This window comes from Convolutriloba macropyga, chromosome 11 (assembly GCF_964194025.1).
Source record: "Convolutriloba macropyga chromosome 11, txConMacr16.3, whole genome shotgun sequence".
Classification (NCBI taxonomy): Eukaryota; Metazoa; Xenacoelomorpha; order Acoela; family Convolutidae; genus Convolutriloba; species Convolutriloba macropyga.
In genome coordinates, this window is record NC_134478.1 from 3085001 (window position 1) to 3112580 (window position 27580).

At 36.8% G+C, this 27580-nt stretch overlaps 2 protein-coding genes across 2 annotated transcripts in view; both read left to right on the plus strand.

Moving 5' to 3' along the window:
• LOC142349896 (cytoplasmic 60S subunit biogenesis factor ZNF622-like) overlaps positions 1-2132 on the plus strand; it is a 28809-nt gene extending 26677 nt beyond the window's left edge. The window contains exons 5-7 of the mRNA XM_075401742.1: positions 181-287; positions 1059-1208; positions 1798-2132. Of these exons, the coding sequence (XP_075257857.1) occupies positions 181-287; positions 1059-1208; positions 1798-1940 (400 nt within the window). The 3' untranslated portion in view covers positions 1941-2132. The remainder of the gene's footprint in view (positions 1-180; positions 288-1058; positions 1209-1797) is intronic.
• Positions 2133-19305: 17173 nt separating this feature from the next.
• Positions 19306-27177, plus strand: LOC142349394 (nucleoside-triphosphatase THEP1-like). The gene is made up of 2 exons (XM_075400924.1): positions 19306-19679; positions 26800-27177. Exons 1-2 carry the CDS (start codon positions 19344-19346, stop codon positions 27073-27075), a joined length of 612 nt encoding a protein of 203 aa, XP_075257039.1. The 5' UTR covers positions 19306-19343; the 3' UTR covers positions 27076-27177.
• Positions 27178-27580: the final 403 nt, after the last annotated feature.

The following is a 27580-nucleotide window of genomic DNA, read 5'->3' on the forward strand; positions in this document are numbered from 1 at the left end:
GTTTCAATCTCGATGTGCATCGAGCGCGTCAACGACGGCTATTTTCCGGCAATCTGCCGACTATGTTTGCGATTCCGTATCCGCTGAAAGAGGCAGATTTTTAGCGGGTCTAGTTGATAGAGTTACGTTTGTAATAGCATCAAAAAGGATAATTTTGATTGGAAACGTTTTTTTTTGCAGCGAACCGGATGATGATACAGATCATCTGGATGATCCAACTGGTGCCAAATTGGAGGAACTTCTCACTGCTGCCCTGGAGGACAGCTACAGTCTTGTGCTTCCATCTGGTAATAACACATATCTATGTATTATATACAAAAGCCGAAGTAACAAGTCAGTTGTACTGAGATAAATTCAAAATGAAAAGCGTTGCTGGCGGTTACAGATAATCTCTTCTGTTTCGCCAGCCCTCTGGTTTTATAATTAGCATATACTATTGAGACATACTAGAGTGAAAATGCTAGATCTCTGCTGTGCCATATTTTCTTATATATGGTGCCAGATTTCAAAATCGCCAGTTCGGGTTTCGAGAATTTGGAATAAAATTGCCTGTAATATTTCACCTCGGTAAAATTTGATCATGGGTTATATTTAAATTTGTTGATCAGTCCTACCTATCTTTGTAGGTCGTATAAACTCTTATCAGCGCCTTCAGGTGTTAATACAGCCTTCTCTAGATCAAAAATATATATACTCGTTGGATGAAGAAAGTTTAATTTTCTTGAGTTGGAAAATGTGGGCCAGATGATGCTCTTCGTTAGGGTATGATTAAGTATAATTAGAAAGCGGAAACTTTTATTATTATTGATAGAAATAGATCTAAGATATATGACTCAAGAGTTGGTTTCCTAAACCTTAAAGCTCTTAGTTTAAAAGATGAATTAGAGAATAGTGAGATAAATAAAATTATAGATTATATTAAACCACTAATGAATAGTGCTACAGGCAGAAATACTATTAATAAAGATAACTATATATTCTACTTTAATAAACTTCTTACTTCAAGAGGTATTAAAATTCAGTTCTTCCGACGTTTAGTTGGTTATGTTTTAAATCAGGTGCTGTGATTGGACATCGTGCACTAATGAGGTACTACAAGCAGAAGCCAAGAGCACCAGTGGACATGGCAGCTCAGAAGAGGATTCAAGAGAACAGCAGAAGATACATCGGATTCAGGAGTAACCAGAACCAAAACAACAATGCCATCGGTTAGTTTCCTATGATCATTATTTAGCAGTAGTAGTAAAAGGTGATCAGAACTTACCCCAACTTTGGGTCAGATAATTAATGCAGATTGAGAGATTACAACGGGGTAGGAAAGATTCTAAAAAAATGGCCTGAAAAGAAAATCATTAAACTGCAGATATTCGGGTATCTGCATCGAATCTATATCCTTCATCTGCAGCGTCCAGATAAATGTCCGTCTCCTCAATTGAGGATCTAGCCAGCTTTTTTATTATGGCTTCTATTTGGGCGTCCGCGAAACTTACAAGTGTGATAGTTCATTATCTATAGCATTTTCTTGGGCTCATTGCTGCATCTATACTATTCCTAAATGGAATTATAGATCGGGAGAAATCATGAAAGAAGTCGTTACGAACTTATGGATAATAAGAGCATTAGATTAGTGGTTTTGAAAAACTGGTTTGTGATGGTTTCATTTGAAGACATGATACTTGGATGCGTAAAAAACAATGATATCTTGCAAAAGGTTCTGAAATTCTTCTTACACGATTGTTTTGAGTTATTCCGGTTTGAAGATGGTCCGTTTTGTTTTCAATTTCACTGTTTTTTTAGAACTGTCAAGGAATTTGCCGTCAATCAGGGAGCTGAAAGTGTTGCAGAGATTCAAGACCCGTCAAATGGAGAAACTGCAGTCGAAACAGAACAACCTCAAGACTCACAGCAGAGATCAGAATTTCTGGAATATGCGATATTAGACTGTTTGTTTGTTGCAACATTATTCAGTTGTACATGCAACAGAACAGGAGCACCATTAATTAGAAATTTGACCTGAGTGTGATACTTTTGAAAGCTGATTGACATCCTAGCTAATTGCCTATCGGTCAAAGAATTTTTTCAGAATCTATCTGACATTTACTATTTATAAAATTTAAATATTTTGAGCTCTCTTCCTTCGATTTTGAGTTGAGTGCACTAAGAATATGTTGGAACACAACTTAGCGGCTCGAGAGACTTAGTACTGAGTAAAAATCCCAAAGAGGCTAAAATTCATGTTTAATTGCTCTCAAACGAAGTTTTTTGCAATTATATTAGTCCTGTTGGTCTTTTTTATGCGATTTTTCGCTTGACCGATTTTTCGTCTGACGCTTCTGACTTTTCGTCCTCAAAAACGGGATAAACAGGTAGCGAGCAGTAAGTGCTCTTAGAGCCTTTCAGCTCACTAGTCTCCAAGTATGCGATTCACAGAAACTGTTTTGGAGACTTATATTTATGGTGTGAAGGGCGGTTCTTAGAGGTTGACCCCCCTCCCCCCCCCCCCCCCCGATGCACCCCCGCTGCGCTCACCTCACACCCCCACACCCCTTCAATTAAGCTAAAGCCAGCCTCACTAAACCGTAGCTAGCTACGGACGAAGCCAACCGCTCGCAGGCCGTTTCAGAGCAATTCGCTCCGACACTAGTCGGTTATGTTTAAATTGTTTAAGAGAACCAAAGCTTAAAAATAAATCAAGTTCCACCGCAGTGGTTGAAAATAGGAGGTAATTTTGATACCCCTTAATGCAATCTGCGTATGTACAAGGGTGTCATACAATTGGTGTCGATTCAAGTAACACTGATTTCACAGTGCAGTGTTACTTGAACAATGCAGCATAATTGAATATTCCTAGTCTAAATAACAATTTCTGAGTTGATTTTATTTCAAAAATACTTTTTTTATGTTTAAAAAATCAATTATAGCGACGGGCCAATAACTTTTTGGGTTAGGCCTGCATTTAGCTTCTAGCGAGTAATCATTTTTTAACTTTGGTTCTCTAATAAATATTACGACTTTCGCAGTTCGATAAGAAAACATACCTTAATTGAATAAGTCGAGTTCAATTACTCGAGAACAAAATTTTTAATTATATTGGTCCTGCTGAGATTTTCTATGCAATTTTTTGTACTACCGATTTTTCATCTGACAATTTTTTGACTTTTTGCTTAGAAGAACGGGGGAAAAACTAGAAAAGAACGGGGGCATTAAGTTCCCAGCTGTTGTCTGTAAGCCTAACGAGTCTCTAAATATGCGATTCACCAAAATTTCAAAGAGATTTTAAACTAAAGGTATGAAAAGCAATTCTTGAAGGTTTTAGAACCCCCACGCCTCTCAAGTCCCCTCATCTTTGGATGCCGCCTATGCACTTCATTCCCCGCCGAAATTGCTCTCTAGTCGTAAAACCACGGTGTAAACGGCATTTTTTTATGCTTATGACCCCCTCCCCACTTTTCCACTTCCTTCGTTTTGCTAGTCTGGCTATCCTGCCTAAGCTTAAGGTACCTGTTACAACAAAGGCCCCTTACAAAAGGGCAATCGTCCGACGTTAATCGGCTATGTTCAGAACTTTAATTGCGGGGTCATCTCGTCTATTATTGCGCTCTTGGTTCTTGGTTGTGCCCTAGGGGTTTGCACGAAGAACGGTAGCACATGTAGTGGCGATATCTGGCCACCTCCCGGATCTGTAATAGATAAACCAGTGCATTTCCAGTAGAATCAGTTCTGGCAGTCCGCACACAAGATGGACCATGTGTTGGCCCTAACATTTTCCCCGCAGGTGCCGCAGGGGTACGAGACTTTCCTCTCTTGTCTTGTTCTCTGCTTCCTTGTCGCTCTCTCTTTCTCCTTCGCTGCCTTCCCTCTCTTCTATCTCATTCTCCTTTCGACTAATCCTCTTCGGGCATCTCTGTGTCTGCTGAGGTTGGACTTCTCTGGTCAACCACACAATACGGGCATTCATCGGGCTTCGAGCTTACGCAAGTCTTGTGCATAGCCAGGTTGGCTGCGGCCGTGAATGTTTCGAATCTGTCACATCTGCTATCCTCTTTCCCCGTTCTGTTTTCATCGGATTTCTGATTTCAGTTCACCTCTGGTCTTGCATTTTTGTCCGCACTTGTCACATTCTGTTTCATCTCGTCTATCTTTTCTTTGGTCGCTCTTCATGTTTCCTTGCTTCGCCATCCCTTTATCCCACTCTTGCATGTAGTTGATCCTTCTGTTGACGAGTCGACTCTACTTCTTCCTGTCGATCGCCATTGCTTCGACTGTATCTGGATCTTGCCCTGCATCCTTAATCAGCTTTTTCCAATAGTCGAACGTGGTTTGGATTCGTGACCCATTTCCTGGTCTCTCTTGCTGGCCAGCCGAGAATCACCTTCTTAACAACCCTCTCGTTGTCCATGCGAAGAACTTATCCAACTCTCTGGAGAGCTCTTCTTGTGATCTTCGTCTCAATGCTGTCTACTGCTAACTGGCTCCTCACTTTGAAAATATTCACTTCTTTCTGGCCATCTCCTACAGCGGAGGTTCCTTTTTCTTCGACAAGATGTATCGGTAAATTTTTTCCACATTCCTTTGGATGCGGTTGGTCTCGCTCTGAAACCAAGGTTGAGTCTGTACGACGAAAAGCGCCGTTGACTCTGCACATGCTTCCACGATCAGTTTTGCTCCTTTGATCCTCTTTCTGACCAGGAAGAATGCTTTCGTCATTCTGTTGATCCGCATGTCTACGTCCTTCTTCCGACCAATATACGTTCCTAACATTCTAATGCCCTCTGCTTCCTTTCTTCCGAAGTCCAGGTGCTCCTCCTTGGGCGGGTGGCACTTTTCCTCGAACCAGCCCATCACTTCCTTGATTTTCTCTTTGCCTTCCTCGAGTTCCTCTCTGAGCCCGCAGAACGTCGTGTCGTCCGCGAAGAGTGACTGTGATTCGGAACTCTGTTCTGTCGGCCTGCTCTTGCTTTCTGGGTGTCCTTCGGTGGTAGGGAGTGCCGCGGGGGCGAACATGCAAGAAATCCCGACTTCTTTCTGCGTCCTCTAGGCCTGTTTCCCTCTCTTGTGCCGCTCCTTCCATGACCTTCTCGTTGAAGATTTTGAACAAGATGGGTGATATTGCGCACCCTTCTCGTAGACCCCGCACTGGGATCCAGGCTGAGCTGTTCTCATCCTTCCCCCGCACCTGGAATACTGTCTTCTCATGGATACCCTCCAAGTTCCTTCTCATTTTCGGCCCCAATCATGCCTTCTCCAGGTTTCGCCATAAAGCGGCCTGTTAACCCTCGGGCACGCCTTGGTGATTTCCGGCAGCGTTGCCACCGTTTCCTTATACTTCTCGTCAGTCACCGTTTTTCTCGTCTCTTCGTGGATAAAGATCTGGACTGCATCCGCTGTTGATCTACCAGCTCTGAAGCCCTGTTGGTTATCTCCCATGAGGTTGAGCTCTTCTGCCCATTCTCTGATTCTGGTGGCCTAGACACGGGCAAGAATTCTCGACGCCAGGCTTAGGAGACATACCCCTCGGTAGTAATTCAGATCATCACTAGGCCCTTTTTTGTGTAGGCGGATGACTGCCCCACAGTTGATCAGACTGTCCCAATCGAAAGGAGGGGCTTCGAAAAGTTCTTGCGTCAATTCCGCTACTATCGCTTTTGTCTTTGTGTCTGCCGCTCTTATCAGTGAAATGCGGACGCCGTCTTCTCCCGGTGCTCCATCCCTCATCTGTTGGATCGCCTCCTATTCTCTTTTAATAGAAACTTTTTCGTCTTACCTACTTTTTCTGTTTCACTATTTCGAACAAAATTTGGAGGCTATTTTCGTTGTTCGCTCATGAAGCTTAAAACACTTTCAATCAGCAGTTGCTCAGCCAGTCAATCTAACGTGAAAAGTCAATATCGGAAAATGAATTTAAAATAAACACGATAAAAGCATGATTATAGCTGCGAAGCTGTAAGCTGAGTGGATCTATATTGCGGTGCTCTTGGTTTTTTGTTTTGTCTGACGCTCTTTTTCGTTTTACATTTTGTTCTAGAAAGTTCTGTCGCTTCACGTTTTCAGTCACTCTTTCACTCTTGATTTCTTGCTTTTCGCGTGTCCTAAATTGCTGGCATTCAGAATGCTTGTTGCTAAAACAAATTTTGTTGTAATATAAGACTCCATAAAGGACTTGTAGCCTAGTGGTTATTGCAGACGGATCTTACGCCGGGGGTCGGTGGTTGGAACCTCTGCGTCGTCATTAACTTTTTTTTAAAAATCTGTCTATCTGTATTTCACGGCACTCAAGTCTTATTTTTTCGCAGCTCTTTCGGCAATCTGCCGGCTAGTTTTATCAGTCTAAGATACTAATAGCTGACTGACCAGCCAACTATTAAGTGACTGAGGGCTTTAAATGACTGAGCAGTTCTCTTGAGATTTGCACTAATTAATAATCCTATGAAAGTAACATGTACTTTTGGTATGTGATAGAACAATATTTTTCATTTTCTTTTCTTTGCTTGATTCAATCTCAATCTGGGTCATGGGAATCAATCACATCTCTTTTCCGGCAATCTGTTGGGTACGTTTCAAATTTTAAACTGCGACTGACATAAGAACCCTTATGCGCTCTTTCACATTGGAGATTGCAGTTTTGAATGGCAAGCGTACTTCGGCATGACCTTTGACGAATTTTTGCAGTTATCGCTGTAAGCTGACCGTAGCTATATTGCGGTGCTCTTAGTTGGCGTCTGACGCTCTCGTTTTATTTTTCTATTTGGCTCTGAGTTTTAATTGTGTGATTACATTTTTGATCATAATTGATTTACCTAATTCTCAAATTGACTTTTTAACGCTATTAATGTCACATATCTCCTTGAGCCCATTTTGTTGTTATAGGTTTGAAGTTGTGAGCTAAATGTAGTTCTATTGAGGTGCACTTGGTTATTAGGATACAAGAATTGTATTGGGGCGCTCTCTTAAAATCTATTTGTTTTATGACAATTCAAACTGTATTGTTGTGATCGCGATTTTTGTTGAACTCAGCGTAGTAACAAGAGCAAAAATCGAGAAGTTTAACTGCGTGATGTTTTCTTTTCCGAAGGAGTTAGAAAACAGGTTTTGTACAATTTTTCTGTTTTTCAAAATTTTTTACGTGCAAAAATTTCACTTCTGTTTTTCTCATGATTTTTGTTTCACGGATGGTTTTAAGAGCAAATACATGTTTTCGTTGCATAGTTGCATTTTTTGATTTCATCAAAAGGAACTTGATGGGTTTTGCAACTTAGGCACTATTTGCTTTCAAAAAATTTCGTTATTTTAGGTTTTCCCATTGTAGTTTTTGTCATTTTATTTTGTCTCATTAAATACTGTTCCCATTGGTGCTGTAATTTGTTATATTTTAAGCTGTTTAATACTTTCATATATTATATAACGTTTTAAACGTTGTTCTCAATACATTTTTCCAAAAATTATCTGTGATTTACGAGTTTTGTAGTTTATCTGTTTTCCTTTGGCCGCATTTAAGACTGGTCTTATTGTCTCTTTATGGCATAATTGATTATGTTCATTAGAGTTGCTCTGTGCTTTTTATTTATCGATGGGATCTAAAGATTTTATTTTAGATACAACTTTTAATCACTTTGACTGTATTTGCGAATAGTGAAATTCAAATTTCTAATGACATTTTTATCTGTTCTCCTTTGTCTTTTGTTTGGCCCAAAGGATTGAAAATGTGAAAACTGATTTAGGATTTTGGTTATCATGTTTATGGTTTCAATGACTCCACAACACTAGTTTTTTTTAAAAAAAATTATGGGAAAGTTTTTTAATTGCTCTCAGACGAAGTTTGTGGCAATTATGTTAGTCCTGTTGGCCTTTTTTAATGCGATTTTTCGCTTGAGCGATTTATGTCTGACGCATTTGAATTTTTGTCGTAAAAGCGGAATAAAAAGGTAGCGGGCATTAAATTCTCTACATTCTTTCAGCTCACTAGTCTCCAAGTATGTGATTCACATTAACTGTTTTGGAGACATACCTATGGTGTGAATGGCGGTTCTTAGAGGTTGACCCCCACAACAACGCCCAACAACATCACTACCACCCCAAAGACCGTGCAGCCAAGGACCCCCCTCCCAGCAGCCCCCCCCCCCATCTGTTGACCCCCATCAGCCCCCTGTGCACCCCCCCGGCTGCGTTCACCTCACGTCCCTTCAATTAAGCTAACACTATACCTTAAGCCTCACTATACCGTGGCTACCTATTGACGAAGCCAACCGCTCGCCGGTCGTTTGATAGCAGTTCGCTCCGACGTTAGTGGGTTATGCTTTTTCTTTTTCCCGTCTGATCATTGCCTGTTTCCGGCGGAAGGCTCAGAGTTGGGGTATATTCATGTGAATGCCTTTTGTAGTGTACTGAAAAACCATCTCATGTAAGTTCGATCCCAAGTGATGTGCTGTTTTACTAATTACTACAACACAGACTTACAAAATTTAATATATCATTAGGCTGAAAAACTACGTGTTTTTTTTCTGATTTTCATGTTTTCTGATTTTTATAGGCTATCAGAGGCTGTTCTTCTAGTGATGCTTGTTGTTAGTTTGTTGTATTATTTGAGTTGTAATCTGGAACTGGTTAATTGTTCTACAGCTAAGTTTGTGGGACTGATATTAGTTCCGTGCTCTTAATGCGTTTTTTCGCGTGACCGATTTTTCGTCTGACCCCTTTGACTTTTTTTCCTCAAAATGGGACAAACAGGTAGCGCCCAATGGGCATTAAGTGTTCTTAGAACCTTTCATCTCACTAGTCTTCAAATATGCGATTCATAGAAACTGTTTTGCAGACTTATGTTTATGCTGTGAAGGGCGGTTCTTAAAGGTTAAAGAACCCCCCCCCCCCCATTTTTGTGCCCACCCCTCCCCGCTGTTGCCCCACCCCACTCCGGAGGGCATTAAGTGATTGAGCAGTTTTCTCGAGATTTGCTCTAGTCTCCAGGGGTACAAATCACCAAAATGATGCTTGGAAGAGCAGTTTATTGACGGATAAGACCCCCTCACGCTGACTCCACTCCACCCTCCCTTATAAAACGCTCTAATAAGCCCCCTAATGACCCCCTTTTTTCCATTCGTTTCCTGTTCTTATGCTTCAGCTGGCATCCATGAAACCCAGATAGCTGCTGACAAAGCCAACAGCTGGAAAGTCGTTCATGCTCTTATTGAGAGGACTTAAATGATATGTCATGCAATAATTTCTTTATCACTGCAAAGTGGTTGCTGAGCAAATTTTGTCTAGCAGCTGCGGAGATTTTTATGCGGCTTGTTTCAAGAATTAAAATAGACGATAATCTGAGAATTGCTAAATTAATTTAAAACTTACAAAGACATAGAGCCAATTAATAGTCTTCCACGCAGAGTTGCTACCTATCAATAAAAGCAGTTGCTTCTGGACCAATTTTTTTTTTGAAAAATATCATTGCCTTGTGTGTCAACTTACAAATAGACATTCCTGAACGAAAGCTCTGTTAGTGGAAGACAGATCTAGTTAATCGTGGTCCAATAAAAGCGTCATTCGAATCGGTCGAACTCTTAAAGAGGGTTTTAAAAAATTCTCAAAATTCCGTTCAACCATTTCGCAGGGACCAATGGGAAGCATTATATACAAATATTGTCAATGTTTCATCCAAAAATTTAACTTTATTAAATACTCAAACATATTCAGTTTTATTTTCCATTATGATGTTACTTTTGACTTGTAATCCCATTTCTTGCTATCATTGCTTTGGGTTTTACACGCAAGTAGTCATGCTGGTGTTCCTTGCCACTTTATGCTAAAATGAAGGTCGTTGTTCGTTAGTGATTTGTAAAGATCAACTGAAGTTGTGTACAGTTGTGTCGTTTTTACATGGATTCCACGAAACATTAGGTCAATCTGTGTGTCTATCCGTTTGATACCCGGTAGATTTTTAATAACTCTCCAGAGGAAATCAGTGCAAATTATTTATATAATTCCTATCTTCGCATTTTTCATTTATCTGACAAAATGAATTTTTTCTCGACTTCATAATATTTGCATCATCTAGTTTACTCGGTGCGCCGAACGGACGGGCTAGTGAGTACCTTTCTGAAAGAGGAAAATAAAAAAAAAATCGACATCCTAAGAGAAAGCTTCAGCAAATGATAGGTGGATTTTTGATTGTTCACTGTGACCTCAAGCCAGGATTCTAATCCACACGTAGTTTGCGATATATCCAGAAGACATTAATATTTTATTTCACAGCAAGAGTTCAACGTTCTAAATTGGTCGCTCGTTTCCGCTTAGAAAAAATGGCTCAAGTGAACTGAAAAAACATCATTGCAAGCCTCATTCTTCAAAACCATTTTGAGGAAACTTCAACTTTTAGTCCCAAATTTTCCCCTGGATTACAAATATTAAATTTTCCCTAGATTATCATGGCATCCTTTACCCAAATGGTGGGAGCAATTACCGACCCAGCAACCAAAGAAGCAATGCAAAAGATGTACGAAGAGCTCAAAGAAGGTAACCAACAAACCGCGAAAAAGGTTAGAGATGTTTTTGATTTCTGCGACTACCTTGACGAACGACTCCGCAACCAAGAACGATACACTAGTAAAGATATCGCTATTCTGCAAAACCCCCCATTTGACGCCCGAGACGAAGCAAAATTGTGCCAAAATATCTTGAATTTTTTCAAAGATCAACTTAAAGTTAAGGATATAGTTGATAAAAGTTTGAAAGCGTATCATATCTTGCCAAAACGGAGAGAAGTGTCTGGAGGTTTAATGCCCACAGTTATTGTCAAGTTTGTATATTTCAAAGGCAAGGACGAAGTATTCAAAAACCGACGAAAACTTCGCGACTTTAAAAATCCGATAAACAATAAAAACACATCATGGAACGATTGCCTCCTGTTGAGCATGATGTATAGGCGGAAGCTGATATGCGAAATTATGTGGTGTCTACCAGAAACTGCATGATATCTGTACTTTATCACATAAATGGCAGACGTATTTATTCCCGTAAAATCAAAACAATGTCTTGACATTCTGAGGAACCCAGTTGTGCGCAAGCAATTTGCTACCGGATCTTATGTGGGGCAAAAGAGAGCTCGCGATACTGAGAAGTCGGATCTAACGCCGGACCAGAAAAAGACAAAGTAAACGTCTATAGAAAGAAACTCAATCAAACGGACAAGATTCTTTGAATTTTGTTTTGTTTATTACGTGAAACTAAGAGCAAATTTGACGTTGGTGTTTTTTTAAAGTTTATTTTTGTCGTGTAAAGCTCCAGGTATTCAAGGGGGTGGGAGGGTGTTCATTTTGTTGGTCTTGTATTACTTTCTTTAATTTTTTCTGCCTTTTTTAATCAATTCGGATTGCGAAGAAATTTTTTGTAATTAAAAAAAGTCACTTGTTTCGTTGGCAGTCGGGTGTCTGTGATTTCCGCGGACACTCCTATAAAATTTTTACATAAAAAAGATTAGTAGTGATATTCGCGACTACGAAATTATGTATGAAAACAACAAAGAATCTGTGATTTCCGCGGATTCTTAGTAGATTTTTATTTAAGTAGTTGTGATTTCCGCGACTGCTTAGTCAGAAGCTCCAGTAACCTAGTGTCTGTGATTTTCGCAGACTCTTACTAGGTTTAAAATTAAAAGTGGTTGTGATTCTCGCGACTGCTTATCCATAAGGGTAAGAAACTGAGTGTCTGTGATTTCCGCGGACATTTTTAGATTCTGTACATAATTATACCATTTACAATAACCTTCCAAATTAGCACATCGTGAAAGCTGCGTAATAACTCCAAAAAGCGGAGCAAAAACGTGGTGACAACAAAAATCCAAGAAATTTCATTTTTTAGCTGTTTTTCTCATTGCGTGTGTTCTTAAGACCAGATGAATGAGGTTGCAACGCAATCAGTATACTAATGCGATTACTTCTGCAGAATATTCGATCGATTACTAAGAACTTTTCTGAACTTGAAACTTTCCTAGCCGAGACATCAGAACCCGAAGTAATAGCACTTACTGAAACTTGGCTTTCAAAAAGCCCCACTCATGATTATTTTTCTTTAAAAAAACTATCAAAATTTGGTACTCGCTAACAGGGAGAAAAGAGGTGGGGCTGTTGCGTTTTATGTTAGGAAAAATCTTGCCTATAAAATTGTTGCAAAGCTTGAGCTGAATGAATTGCAGATTCTTACAATTTTTTTGCATCCGTTCACATTTTTAACAGTTGTGTACAAACCGCCTTCTACAAAATGTGGTTTTCTGTTAAACCAGCTGACAGAATACGTACTCAACTTAAACATACCCTTGGGTCAGAAACACTTGGTTTGTGTGGACGTCAATATAGACTTACTTCGTAGCAGTAGTGCGTCCCAATTGCTCAAAGGCACGTTAAGACTCTTTGAGTTAGAAAGTATAAACTCAGGATCAATAACCAGAACATGCAGAGGTGGAGGCACATCAATAGACCTTTGCTTTGCTAATCATGACGTAACAGTGTCCATTGTAGAAACGGCTATAACAGATCATTTCACTGTACTTTGTGATACACAGATCGAGATGTGCAACATTGACGATGACGAAAAATGCAGCTATAGGTGTTGGAAAAAACTAAGAAATGAACAAACACTATTCAATAGGAATTTTGTTTTACAACATGAATTAGTAAAGAATGCTAAAATTTTTACGTATGGAACAAGTGAGGTAGCGTTCACAAAGTTTTTTGAGATTCTTGCTCAAGTTTTGAACAAATATGTTCCGAAAGAAACAAAAAAGTCTACTAAGAGACCGAAAAAATGTTGGGTGGATAATAAGGTTGAAAAGAATGTCTGCGCAAGAAAAAGCTATATCAGGAATACATTCACTGTAAAACACAAGAAAATTGGTTAAAGTTCAAGCAGCAGCGAAACAAAGCCAAAGAAGTTATAAGACAGTCTAAAAGGAAGTACTTTGATGTATATCTCTCCTGCAACGAAGAACAAGGGAATAAAAACTTTTACAAAACAATGAAAAGTCTGAAACCCTCAGCTGCAAGTCTCAATGATAATGACCTTAGCCCAAATTGTGAAGTGTTCAATACTTTCTTCAGCACAATGGGATCTGACATAAACAGTAAGTTTGACTCTAGTCCAAATTTCTCCCTTATTGACAAATACCAGCAACTATGTTACTTCATGGCACTAATGAAAAGGAAATAGAGTGTATTATAGATAAATTATCAAACAAAATCTCTGAGGACCTGTATGGAATCAGCAACAAATTCCTTAAAGCAGTAAAATGCACCATAGCACCCCTTTTGACTGACTTAATAAACCGATCAATTGCAGACGGCATTTACCCAAACTGTTTGAAAACAGCCAAAGTTGTTCCTATACACAAGTCCGGAGACAAGAGCGTTTGTTCTAATTACAGACCTATTTCTTTGTTACCTACTGTAGGAAAAATTTTTGAAAAAATTCTCAAGTCGAGAGTAGTAGACTTTCTGGACAAAAACAGCGTCTTTACAGATAAACAGTTTGGCTTTCGTAATAAAAGAAGTACAGTGGACGCTATAGCAATTGTGATAGAGAGCTTAAGGTCAGACAAAATCACTAATACAAAAAGCTGTTGCGCATTTTTGGATCTAAAAAAGGCCTTCGATACCGTAGATCACAACCTGTTGTTAAAAAAGTGTGAACTTTATGGTCTTAGAGGCCATGTTCTGGAATTAATTACTTCCTACCTTACTGACCGAAAGCAGTTTGTACTACACAACAGCCTAAGATCTAGAGTTTTAGCAATAAATTGTGGGGTTCCACAAGGCTGTTTTAGGACGCATTTTGTTCCTTTTTTATATAAATGACATGCCGAAAGTCTGCCATACTCTTAAGGTCACTCTTTTTGCTGATGACACCTCTTTGCATTGTAGTTACGATAACAAAAACATTGATTGCGTACAACAAGATCTAACCAAATTTGAGAAGTGGCTTGGTGAAAATATTCTAACGTTAAATCAACAAAAAACGTACTTGTTGACCCCAAGCTCTCCATTGCTAACTAATAGGGCCAACTTTTCTTTCAACGGTGTGACTATTGCCTATGCACAATGTGTCAAGTATTTGGGATTACATATTGATATGAACCTAACTTTTAAAGAACATGTTAAGTACGTTCAAAAAGAAATTTTTTGGCAACATTCAACCGCTACGATTTTTCAGACAGTTCGTAAGTCAGAAACGAAGGCTGCATTTATACAAGATCTACATACAACCTGTTTTCCAATATGGAGTTCTGATTTATGGCTCTGCTAATAAAACAGATCTCTTGGCCCTTGAAAAAATACAAATACTGGTGTGGAGAATACTCTTTGGTGTTAAAAAGTTTAACTCAATTAACAACAAAAGCATCGTTTACTATCAATACGTGAACTGCATGTTTATGAACTGATGAAGTGTCTGAGTAAAATTATAAGAAAAGAACAACATAACGGAGAGTTAAATGATGTCATTTAGATGTCATGTTAAATGATGTCATGTCAAGATGAAAGAGAAGATATTACTAATGATTCAAAAAGAATCAAAACAATTAAAAATAGGTCAAAAGGCACTAAGCAAGAAATCAAAATTCTTAAGTGGCGCTTACGCAAACTGTTTAATGTTTTAGGGAAATGGGATGTCAGCATTGTCTTAAAAATTGTTCAATGTAAATCCAAACAACTGCCGCATTTACTTCATGATCTGAAAGATAATTATATTTGTGACAATGAGGAACTCATAAAGGCTTTTTGGTAAGACTTCGCTCTTTTGGTGTTTTTTTTTTGTTTCTGTATTAAAATCAAAGATGAATTGTGTTTTTTCCAGTTCAGTTTTTTAACTTTTGATTTAGTTCGGGGGATGGGTGTCGGGGGATGACTTTCTTTAATTTTTTCTTCTGCCTTTTTTAATCAATTCGGATTGCGAAGAAATTTTTTGTAATTAAAAAAAGTCACTTGTTTCGTTGGCAGTCGGGTGTCTGTGATTTCCGCGGACACTCCCATATTATTTTTACATAAAAAAGATTAGTAGTGATATTCGCGACTACGAAATTATGTATGAAAACAACAAAGAATCTGTATTTCCGCAGATTCTTAGTAGATTTTTATTTAAGTAGTTGTGATTTCCGCGACTGCTTAGTCAGAAGCTCCAGTAACCTAGTGTCTGTTATTTTCGCAGACTCTTACTAGGTTTAAAATTAAAAGTGGTTGTGATTCTCGCGACTGCTTATCCATAAGGGTAAGAAACTGAGTGTCTGTGATTTCCGCGGACATTTTTAGATTCTGTACATAATTATACCATTTACAATAACCTTCCAAATTAGCACATCGTGAAAGCTGCGTAATAACTCCAAAAAGCGGAGGAAAAACGTGGTGACAACAAAAATTCAAGAAATTTCATTTTTTTAGCTGTTTTTCTCATTGCGTGTGTTCTTAAGACCAGATGAATGAGGTTGCAACGCAATCAGTATACTAATGCGATTACTTCTGCAGAATATTCGATCGATTACTAAGAACTTTTCTGAACTTGAAACTTTCCTAGCCGAGACATCAGAACCCGAAGTAATAGCACTTACTGAAACTTGGCTTTCAAAAAGCCCCACTCATGATTATTTTTCTTTAAAAAAGTATCAAAATTTGGTAGTCGCTAACAGGGAGAAAAGAGGTGGGGCTGTTGCGTTTTATGTTAGGAAAAATCTTGCCTATAAAATTGTTGCAAAGCTTGAGCTGAATGAATTGCAGATTCTTACAATTTTTTTGCATCCGTTCACATTTTTAACAGTTGTGTACAAACCGCCTTCTACAAAATGTGGTTTTCTGTTAAACCAGCTGACAGAATACGTACTCAACTTAAACATACCCTTGGGTCAGAAACACTTGGTTTGTGTGGACGTCAATATAGACTTACTTCGTAGCAGTAGTGCGTCCCAATTGCTCAAAGGCACGTTAAGACTCTTTGAGTTAGAAAGTATAAACTCAGGATCAATAACCAGAACATGCAGAGGTGGAGGCACATCAATAGACCTTTGCTTTGCTAATCATGACGTAACAGTGTCCATTGTAGAAACGGCTATAACAGATCATTTCACTGTACTTTGTGATACACAGATCGAGATGTGCAACATTGACGATGACGAAAAATGCAGCTATAGGTGTTGGAAAAAACTAAGAAATGAACAAACACTATTCAATAGGAATTTTGTTTTACAACATGAATTAGTAAAGAATGCTAAAATTTTTACGTATGGAACAAGTGAGGTAGCGTTCACAAAGTTTTTTGAGATTCTTGCTCAAGTTTTGAACAAATATGTTCCGAAAGAAACAAAAAAGTCTACTAAGAGACCGAAAAAATGTTGGGTGGATAATAAGGTTAAAAAGAATGTCAGCGCAAGAAAAAGCTATATCAGGAATACATTCGCTGTAAAACACAAGAAAATTGGTTAAAGTTCAAGCAGCAGCGAAACAAAGCCAAAGAAGTTATAAGACAGTCTAAAAGGAAGTACTTTGATGTATATCTCTCCTGCAACGAAGAACAAGGGAATAAAAACTTTTACAAAACAATGAAAAGTCTGAAACCCTCAGCTGCAAGTCTCAATGATAATGACCTTAGCCCAAATTGTGAAGTGTTCAATACTTTCTTCAGCACAATGGGATCTGACTTAAACAGTAAGTTTGACTCTAGTCCAAATTTCTCCCTTATTGACAAAGTACCAGCAACTATGTTACTTCTTGGCACTAATGAAAAGGAAATAGAGTGTATTATAGATAAATTATCAAACAAAATCTCTGAGGACCTGTATGGAATCAGCAAAAAATTCCTTAAAGCAGTAAAATGCACCATAGCACCCCTTTTGACTGACTTAATAAACCGATCAATTGCAGACGGCATTTACCCAAACTGTTTGAAAACAGCCAAAGTTGTTCCTATACACAAGTCCGGAGACAAGAGCGTTTGTTCTAATTACAGACCTATTTCTTTGTTACCTACTGTAGGAAAAGTTTTTGAAAAAATTCTCAAGTCGAGAGTAGTAGACTTTCTGGACAAAAACAGCGTCTTTACAGATAAACAGTTTGGCTTTCGTAATAAAAGAAGTACAGTGGACGCTATAGCAATTGTGATAGATAGCTTAAGGTCAGACAAAATCACTAGTACAAAAAGCTGTTGCGCATTTTTGGATCTAAAAAAGGCCTTCGATACCGTAGATCACAACCTGTTGTTAAAAAAGTGTGAACTTTATGGTCTTAGAGGCCATGTTCTGGAATTAATTACTTCCTACTTTACTGACCGAAAGCAGTTTGTACTACACAACAGCCTAAGATCTAGAGTTTTAGCAATAAATTGTGGGGTTCCACAAGGCTGTTTTAGGACGCATTTTGTTCCTTTTGTATATAAATGACATGCCGAAAGTCTGCCATACTCTTAAGGTCACTCTTTTTGCTGATGACACCTGTTTGCATTGTAGTTACGATAACAAAAACATTGATTGCGTACAACAAGATCTAACCAAATTTGAGAAGTGGCTTGGTGAAAATATTCTAACGTTAAATCAACAAAAAACGTACTTGTTGACCCCAAGCTCTCCATTGCTAACTAATAGGGCCAACTTTTCTTTCAACGGTGTGACTATTGCCTATGCACAATGTGTCAAGTATTTGGGATTACATATTGATATGAACCTAACTTTTAAAGAACATGTTAAGTACGTTCAAAAAGAAATTTTTTGGCAACATTCAACCGCTACGATTTTTCAGACAGTTCGTAAGTCAGAAACGAAGGCTGCATTTATACAAGATCTACATACAACCTGTTTTCCAATATGGAGTTCTGATTTATGGCTCTGCTAATAAAACAGATCTCTTGGCCCTTGAAAAAATACAAATACTGGTGTGGAGAATACTCTTTGGTGTTAAAAAGTTTAACTCAATTAACAACAAAAGCATCGTTTACTATCAATACGTGAACTGCATGTTTATGAACTGATGAAGTGTCTGAGTAAAATTATAAGAAAAGAACAACATAACGGAGAGTTAAATGATGTCATTTAGATGTCATGTTAAATGATGTCATGTCAAGATGAAAGAGAAGATATTACTAATGATTCAAAAAGAATCAAAACAATTAAAAATAGGTCAAAAGGCACTAAGCAAGAAATCAAAATTCTTAAGTGGCGCTTACGCAAACTGTTTAATGTTTTAGGGAAATGGGATGTCAGCATTGTCTTAAAAATTGTTCAATGTAAATCCAAACAACTGCCGCATTTACTTCATGATCTGAAAGATAATTATATTTGTGACAATGAGGAACTCATAAAGGCTTTTTGGTAAGACTTCGCTCTTTTGGTGTTTTTTTTTTGTTTCTGTATTAAAATCAAAGATGAATTGTGTTTTTTCCAGTTCAGTTTTTTAACTTTTGATTTAGTTCGGGGGATGGGTGTCGGGGGATGACTTTCTTTAATTTTTTCTTCTGCCTTTTTTAATCAATTCGGATTGCGAAGAAATTTTTTGTAATTAAAAAAAGTCACTTGTTTCGTTGGCAGTCGGGTGTCTGTGATTTCCGCGGACACTCCCATATTATTTTTACATAAAAAAGATTAGTAGTGATATTCGCGACTACGAAATTATGTATGAAAACAACAAAGAATCTTTATTTCCGCGGATTCTTAGTAGATTTTTATTTAAGTAGTTGTGATTTCCGCGACTGCTTAGTCAGAAGCTCCAGTAACCTAGTGTCTGTTATTTTCGCAGACTCTTACTAGGTTTAAAATTAAAAGTGGTTGTGATTCTCGCGACTGCTTATCCATAAGGGTAAGAAACTGAGTGTCTGTGATTTCCGCGGACATTTTTAGATTCTGTACATAATTATACCATTTACAATAACCTTCCAAATTAGCACATCGTGAAAGCTGCGTAATAACTCCAAAAAGCGGGGTTAAAGGATAAAGGAAACAGTTGATAGGGGTGAAAACCCGGGTCATCGTGTTTTATACCGTTGATTTCTTTTATAATTTGATCTCTGCGTGAGAGGCTTTTGGGAACAGAATTGTTTTTAACTTCTTAATTGCTCTTGAACGAAGTTCATAGCAATTATGGTAAACGTGTGTGTCTTTTTTTAGGCAAAATTTTCGCTTGACAATTTTGACTTTTCGTGTGAGTTTTACGCCCTTGACTTTTTGCATTTCTCGTGATCTAAAATTTTCTCTCAATCGCAATTTCAAGCAGCTGAACTCAATTGGCGGCAATTTAATACTAAAAGTCAAACGAAAAGTGCGCCGAAACTGGTGCCGTTTTTACGGTTATGTTTGTACATTTGGACATGCGTTAATCAATGCTGCTTTGCAGATGAGCATGTCCAATGCGAAGCAATTAGCTATCACTGGTTTGCCGGGCGTTGGGAAAACTACTCTTATGTTGAAAATAGTGAACTATTTGAAAGAGAGTTGCAGCAATATTAAATGGTGTGGTTTTGTAACGGAAGAAATTCGCGACCCAAATAACAGTAAAGAAAGAATCGGGTTCCAAATTTTGACTTATCCCAGGAATTCGAGGTACACGTTGGCAAGCTGTGACAATTCGGCAATGACTAGAAATTATCCGAAAGTTGGGAAGTACAACGTGCATGTTGATTCTGTTGATCAGTGTGTTCAAGAATTGATGCAGTATGTCAAAAGGGAGCGGGTAAGTGATCAAATGACCATAGAATGGTGTAAATGGGAAGCTAGGAATCAGTCTAACGGGCACGGGCGTGCAGCCGAATGTCAAAAAATGGGAAGCATAGCCGAGCGCTTAAGATTGATATACAGTTAATGGAATTGGTTCAAATTTGAGTACAAAACATCTAAGAAATTGCAAATTAAATTAATTGATGTTTGATTTCAATGGCACTCTGTCGAGCTGCGCTCTACTCGGACACTACGTGCTGTAACCCCACCCCAACCTATGACGTTGGAGAGGGGTACGATCACGGATATACCTTCGTTACGCTAGTTTGTATTTTTAGAAAAAAACTACCTTTTAAGTAAAATAGTTTAATTAAGCTCCAGCAATCAGAGCCTGGGAACTATTCGGCTTTAAAGCTCATTTTATGGCATTATGTTCTACGCCCGTTATGCTCTACCGGCCTTCTGGGTAAATGTCATAAAATGCAACCGGTGATTTCAGCTTGAACGGCTTTTTTCGCTGTCTTTTAACTAATGCAACAGTACAGGAGTTCCTATGGTGCCATTCTCAATTGTCTTATGTCAGTCAATGGTAAACTTTATATCAGTTTGTATTAGTAAATTTGTATACAAAGATTAACTCCAAAAATCTATAGATTTAGCAATGGAGACGTATGAAACGGAACAGAATAAATAGATAGAGGTTTTTGTACGCGAGAAAACGAAAAATGTGAAAACAATTGTTTTTGAAAAATTTGTGTAAATTTTCAAACTCCGAGAATCTTTCCCAGCATACCGTCGTCAATCCTACATTTTGAGCAAGCAAATTTGCCTGCTAATGTCAGCATTGTCCATTCCCCATGGTTTAAGATTAGGCGTTTTAGATTTTCGCGGACAACAGTGACAGTGAGGTAATACATTGCAAGTTTACTCAAAAATGAAAACATTTGCCACTGATGTCAGCGATTGCGGAATTTAATGACACGCAAGAAAGGTGGACAGATTTGTGTCACTATTGTCCCGAAATTTGCGTCACTATCCGCGCTAAGGTAACCACTTTCCGCCTCAGGCTTCTAAAACTGATTAAAGGAGACCAAGAGGGATATAAGTTTTTCTTATCAAAATGCAGTGAGTGCAATGATAATTTTAATCCGTCAAGTTTTTAATATAAATTAAGGGTTCAAAAACTTAACTTAAAGTGGGATGTACTTAAAGTGAGGGATAATTATTCGTTTAATCCGTCAAGGCTTCTGAAACTGATTAAAAGAGAAAAGGGGAAATAATTATTACTTATCAAATTGAAGTGAGGGGTATTTATAATATTAGTCTGTCAATGTTTTGAATATAAATTAAAGGTTAATGTGCAGTGATTGCGGTACCCCTGCTCACAAATAGCGGAAATTTATGACAGAAAAACAATGTTCACGAGATCAATGACGGAATTTTGTAAGGATTGTCTCCAATTTTCTTGTCACTGTTGTCCACAATTTAACCATTTTTCTTCCACGCGAGAATTGGTGACCAAATGTCACTCGTATCCGCAAACGAGGACTCCGCGCTGAATTTGTTGGTTTGGCGACGTAACGAAGAAATGAAATGCAAACATAACAATACAGCTTTTATCCAAAAGAAGATTTTTCGGCTTTCATGGTTAAGAATTTACTGGGCTTCTAATTTTTTAAACAAAAAAGCATGTAGTTTTAGTCTAATTTGTCCAATATTGTTGATATATTAAATGTTCTAAGTCTGTGTTGTAATAATTAGTAAAACATCACATCACTTGTGGTCGAAATTACATAAGATCATTTTTAAGTACTCTACAAAAGGCATTCGCATGAATATACCCCAACTCTGAGACTTCCGCAAACTCAATGATCAGATGGATAAAAGAAAAAAACGCATGCAAAGTATAAAGATGCGAACTTCAATGCATTTCAATGATCGGATTAAAGAGTATGACGGAATGGATAGCAGCTTTTTAAAGTTACTGTATCCATCCGAATGGATAATCGTAAGAGGGTGTTGCCATATTTTTGTAAAGATCAAAAATCATAGGCGAGGCGTATTTTTTTTGTTTTGTCCATTCAATTTCTTTTCCGGAAAATTTTAATTTTAAGGGAATAATTGAGAAGTACATGCTAATGGGAGGCTGAGAATTGGATGGAAAAGAACGAATTGAACTTACGAGAAAGGTTACTATTATAGACAAATCGATCTTTTAGCAAGACTTACTTTATTTTTAATTGGTTTTTATATGATCTTTGAAAGTTTTTATTAGCTTCCTGAGTAAAACTTGGCTACAGTTAATTGACTTACCTTAGTTGACTGATTCTTCGCAAAAGTTTTTGATGGGTCCAAGACTTTTTAGAAAAGAAAAAGAAAATGTTTGGATCAATTTTTTAATTACCTTGATGAAAAAGAAATAATATAATGTAAATGGCATTGTAAAATTAGATGAATGAATAATTGCATCTAATATTAAATGCAATTTGTCAGAATCCAAAAATTCTTAAATTGATTGTCGTAGAGCTAATTATTCAAGTCCCAAAGGCGATCCCAAATTTGGTGACCGCATTTCTTGTTGAGATTATCGGAGTCGCTTTAAATCAAGTCTCGTTGGGTTTATTGCAACAAGTAAACATTGAAAGTTTGAATAATTGAAACTTTTTTTCGGAAAACCCGGAATGTTAGTTTTAAAAAAATAATGCCTTCCTAAAACAATATGGTCCTTTATAGATATAAATGAAAAAGTTGGGCTGGAATATATTGTTGGCATAAGTTTGTTGTGATACGTTGGAATAAATTTGGAGCAAAATATATTGTAAAGTGCCGAATATATTGTAAAGTTGTACAAAGAGATTGTGGAGCGAAATTTAAATTTAAATAAAATTAAGTGATTTGAGGCCAATTTGTCGGAAACTTTTTAAAATTACCGTGGAGTTGTCCAAAATTTTGAACTTTGGCATGGGCGTGTCAAGCGGATTATTGTTACAACATTTTATGGAAAAATGATTTTAATCTTAACCACTCTTTTTTTCGTTAAACCAATTTTGATTTTTGGGGGCATCTTAAACTAACGTAGTTTGTACCACTTTAACGGTCTCTCTCTGTCTAGGATTCAACTATATTTTAAATTTTGAGCCAATTTTTGGCAGACTTTGATTGACTGTTCAATCATTTGTTCGTTTTTGTTCGATTTTTTAAATCTTTTTTGAAATGCTTTATGAAGCGGAGCATCAAACATTGTCGACAGCCTGTCAAAAAAATCAAGCCATTAAGCCCCGTGTGGTCCATTGGGATCAAAACAGGAGCTGGGATTTCATAACTTTTAATTTTTCTATGATTTAATGAACTAACTCTATTAACGCAATCTAAGCATTTTGACGTAATTATCGGGCTTTATCAATTTATCCGAATTCGAACTTGAACCGCATTCACTGCAAGTGGTAGGTTTATTGACCGAATTTTAAGCTTCAGTCCGTATAAACAACAAGTGAAGAAATAAGTTACCTTTGAAATATGTGATTTTCGCAAAATCCGAGAGTTCAATTATTCCAGATTCAAATTAACAGATGTAAACGTCCAGTAAATTTGTAAATTAAGAACCATGAGAAAGCTCTACACAGTCTCTGTCAATAATGATTGAAAAATGATGAAGAAAAGCAGCGAACAAGAAAATCTAGTAAAACTTAAAATTAACTTTTGGTTATCAAGATCAAATAGTAAGAAAGGCAATAATATCATCAGCTATATTCGAAAAAGCAAAAGGTAAACATAGTTGAGTCATTGCAAACCATATGAGAACTGTAAAAAATGTCAAAGTTTTTTCAAGTAATATCAAATTTTGAAAACCTTCATTAGCTACATACTGGAATCTTAAGAGAATATTCTATTTTGCCTCATTAAAAAACCGATTAGACCAGTCATTAATAAGACTCGGTGTGAAGGCAACGTAGAGATCAACAATTTTTGACGAAAAACTCATCTTCTGGAAATAAGGATGTTTTTCTTAATCATGATTTGATTCAAAGCCTATTTGTTCCAACCCCACTTGTGGGTGGGGGGGGGGGGAGGAACTATATACTCAAATGGTTTTTTTTTGTTCAGTCAATTTTGACCGATCGATATATTCGTCGTAGAGAAATGTGAGTGGTATCATTAAAAAGCTGGTCCAGCGTAGAATTCAAAATTAAAAAGACTTTTTTATTTTCGTTTTTTTCGAGGAGTTATCGATGATTGAAGTTTTGTGTGAACACGCGATATTTGTTCACTTTTAGTGTAATTTTTCTCCAAATTAAAATATTTTCTATAAAATTAGTATTTCAAAATTAAATTTCACGCTAAAAAATGGACCAATTTTTTGTTCCTTATAGACTAAAGGCGATAAAGAGACTAGTTCTGGTCTCATTGGGAAGTTCACTAAAAAAATATTGAATTCTATTTAAGAGCTCTTTTCTTATAAAACTTTTCTCTTTTTTCGCTTTTTTTAAGTCACATAGAGACAAGCCACATTTTGTATCAAGATTCTATTAATGACAAACCTCCTTCACAGTCAAATTAAGCCCAATGAACAAAAAACATCGTTTCCAATGAAATGCTCATGTTTTTTTTGGCTTCGATTCTGAGTTTTCGTAATTTTAATTGAAATTTTGAATTTCTTTGAGATTTTACTAATTTTATGGAGTCCTATAGCATAGATTCATTGACTAACCGTGCGTAACAAACATCCTTTTCCTCCCATCGGGTTATATCTGCGCGTACATATTGAGCTTCGTTGAAAGATTTTGAGTTTAATGGCTGTTTTGAGTTAAAAACAATTTTTCGATTTTTTTGAATATTAACCAATCCTAAACTTTCTTTCTTGAACTGTTGGTAAATATCAGTACTAGCGGAATCTTTTTCTGATCTACTGCAGCCAAAATTAATCTGGTTAGCGGTTTTACCTTCTACCTATTAGTTTTAAAACTTCAATGCCACGAGATTTCATAATTTTTTTTAGTTTTTGCGTACTTTATACTGTTTTTGGATCCTTTTGCAATCTTATACATCATCCTTCTGCTGATGATCCCCATTGTTTAAGGTATAAAGTTCAACAGATCATAGATAAAGTTTTCGGAGAAGAAGAGCTTATGATTTGAATTGCTTCGACATATTCTGGCACTTTTATACTGAATTTTTGTGTTTTGCCTGTCGGTTGTCGTTTTCATAGTCAATAACTTGTTGCAAGGTCTTACTGATGAAATATGATTGTCAAACAAACTTATTGTCACGTCGAGTCATAATTTAGCATATTTACTGGCTTGCGTTGAAGGCTAATGGAATTAATTGCGTTGATAATACGTGTTTTCTCGACAATTTCGTTGTTCTAATGTATTTGTTTGTTTGTTGGTTTTTTGAAACTATATTGATAAATAGGACAAATCTCATTGCTCCTAAAAATTGATTGAAAATAGAAGAGTTTTTAGTGAAAAGTTCATTTTTTTAATGCCTTTGACACTTCTCTCGTTCAATTTTTTCTTGAATTTGCTGTTTTCGTTCTTTAGGTAGCCCGAAATTGCTGACAATTCTCATAGGTTTCTAAATGAGCATTGAATGAATGATGTTACCCGAAGCAGTTAGTTTATAGTGAATAGTCTTAAAGATAATCATATTGAAGTTTTTTTCAAACTTTTCAGTTTTTGTTCTTTTCGTCAAATTGTAACTTATTTTCATCAATGAGAGGTCCCATCCAATTTCTTGTATTTCAAGAGATAAATTATCTATTGATATTATTTGTCACAATGTTTGTTTTGTTAATTGCGTTTTCTGGACAATTTGCGTATTTCTGAACGTTTATTGCGTGGCCAATTTTTGTGTTTCTTCTCTTCTTTCAGAACAATCGCGTAATAACAGATCCCAATGGTTTTCAAATGTGGCACAAGAAAACTTATTTAATCTCCCAGTTTAAGTCCTTCAGCTGAATAAGTAGAATCGAACAATTGAATTAAAAAACATAGTCAGATGATAGCTAATGACTTTAATCGTAGCAATAGTTTGTTTTCCCAAATCGTTTGTAATTTTTTGAGTTTCTCTTCAGTTCGCTTCTATGGCGTAGTCTAACCAAAGACAGGTCCTCATGGTTTTGTTATGAGTTTTTAGTACTTTATTAAAGATTATTTAGTTAAAAGCTAATGATTTTTAAGATTTTTGAAATTTCTTGGTGTAAAAAATGTTGATTAATTTTTTAAGTTTCGCCTCACCGTTCTTTTTGTCGACTTGTTACCCAGTCTCATTAAGAGAATTTTCCAGCTGCTGTATTGTTAGAAAAAAGTAAACTTGTGTAGTTAAGGTTTTACCTGACTGGACTTTGACGTTGTTACTAGGTGCTTTTAAATTTAGATATTCCGTTTTTGCCGTCAAATTTTTGTTTGTGCTATTTTTGTTTTTTGTTTTTTTTGTCTCTTAGTCTCTTTAATGTCAGATCACGTTGGCGCTGTAATGAGGCATTGCATTATGTAATTCAATTAGTAGATAAGTTGTGTAACGTTTGCTTTAAACTCAAACATCTATTTTTTGTTATATCTTCATTTGGTTGACAACTTAGTCAAAAATGTAGATGAGCTCGGGTCGGAACATCATCTGCGAACGCACATTAACGAGCCGCCTTGTTGCATAGAGCCTCTTTGGTTTTATGTGATTAATAAAATTTGTGTATAGAATCACATCTGAAAATTGTTTACTTCAGATCGAGTCGATAAGATCAGACAATAACTCTAAACATCTACACTTGCGTGTCAACTAGTGACATAGATGTGGCGCTATTTTGCAGAGGAATTATAAAACCAGCATGTTTCTTCAAGTTCGTTTTATTTTTCGAATATCGTAAAGGTTGTGGCGACGTTTATCTGGAACCTAAACAGGTCAGATTTTTTGAGAGTTTAATTTTTGCTTATAAATGATGACGAATCAGCTAGCTGTAGTTAAATATGACCATATTTGATTTGTCAAAAACATGCCTGAAAACTAAAGTTTCATGTTTGATATGATAGCCGCTATTTGAAATAAATTGAGTACCGTCGGGTTAATGGTCCGACCAAATTGATTTCGGTTTTCACTGGATCAATTTGGAACTACCAAAAATGATCCTCTGCCCTTTTCAGCCTCAGATAATTCTAGTGGACGAAATTGGCAAAATGGAACTTTTCAGTCGCGATTTCATCGACTTCATCTCTGCGTATATGGTTAATTCTTCAGTTACGATAATTTGTACTGTGGCTCAAAAATGCAATCACAAACTTGTTGAGTTAATTAAAACAGACCGAAAAACGGAGTTGATTACAGTGACGAAAGACAACAGAGACTCCTTGTTTCAGGATAAAATTGAAAAAGTTCTGTTGAATTGTCCGCAAACTGAATTTGAATTTATGACTTGGTGAATATTGAATTTATGTCCGAAAACATGTGTTATGTGTTTGTGTTTATTCTAAGAGATGAGTATAAAGTAATTATGAAAGTCACTAATAAATATTTCTGCATGTCTCCATCTTGGGCTGGATTTGTTACGTTTCTGTTCTAACATTTGTTGGAAATATAGGCCGAAGAATATTATCCTCCTGTTCCCTCTTTGTGGAGCGAATGCGATGTGATTGCTCGAAAGAATGTGGTCTAGTTCTAAGAAAGAAATCTGATTTAGTGATATTCCAGATTTGAAATAAAATTTTGGCCTCATTCAGGGAGTTTAATAGCGACAGTAGAGAGTTTTTATTTCCCGCTGGTTTCTATTTTAAGTTTTTTTGTGTCGTTTGTCTCAATGTAATCGAGGTTGAAAGTATTTGGATCAAAATTTTTCGTCTATTAAGTTGAAAGTATTTGATCAAATTTTTCATTTTTCAAGTTGAAATTATTTGGATCAAAGTTTTCTTTTTATTGAGCTGAAAATGT

Bases quoted from the DNA above. Each gene is read 5' to 3' on its own strand.
- LOC142349394 (XM_075400924.1), top strand. From the start codon at position 19,344: ATGAGCATGTCCAATGCGAAGCAATTAGCTATCACTGGTTTGCCGGGC. The intron at 19,680-26,799 runs GTAAGTGATCAA...TGCCCTTTTCAG, and splicing joins AGTATGTCAAAAGGGAGCGG to CCTCAGATAATTCTAGTGGA.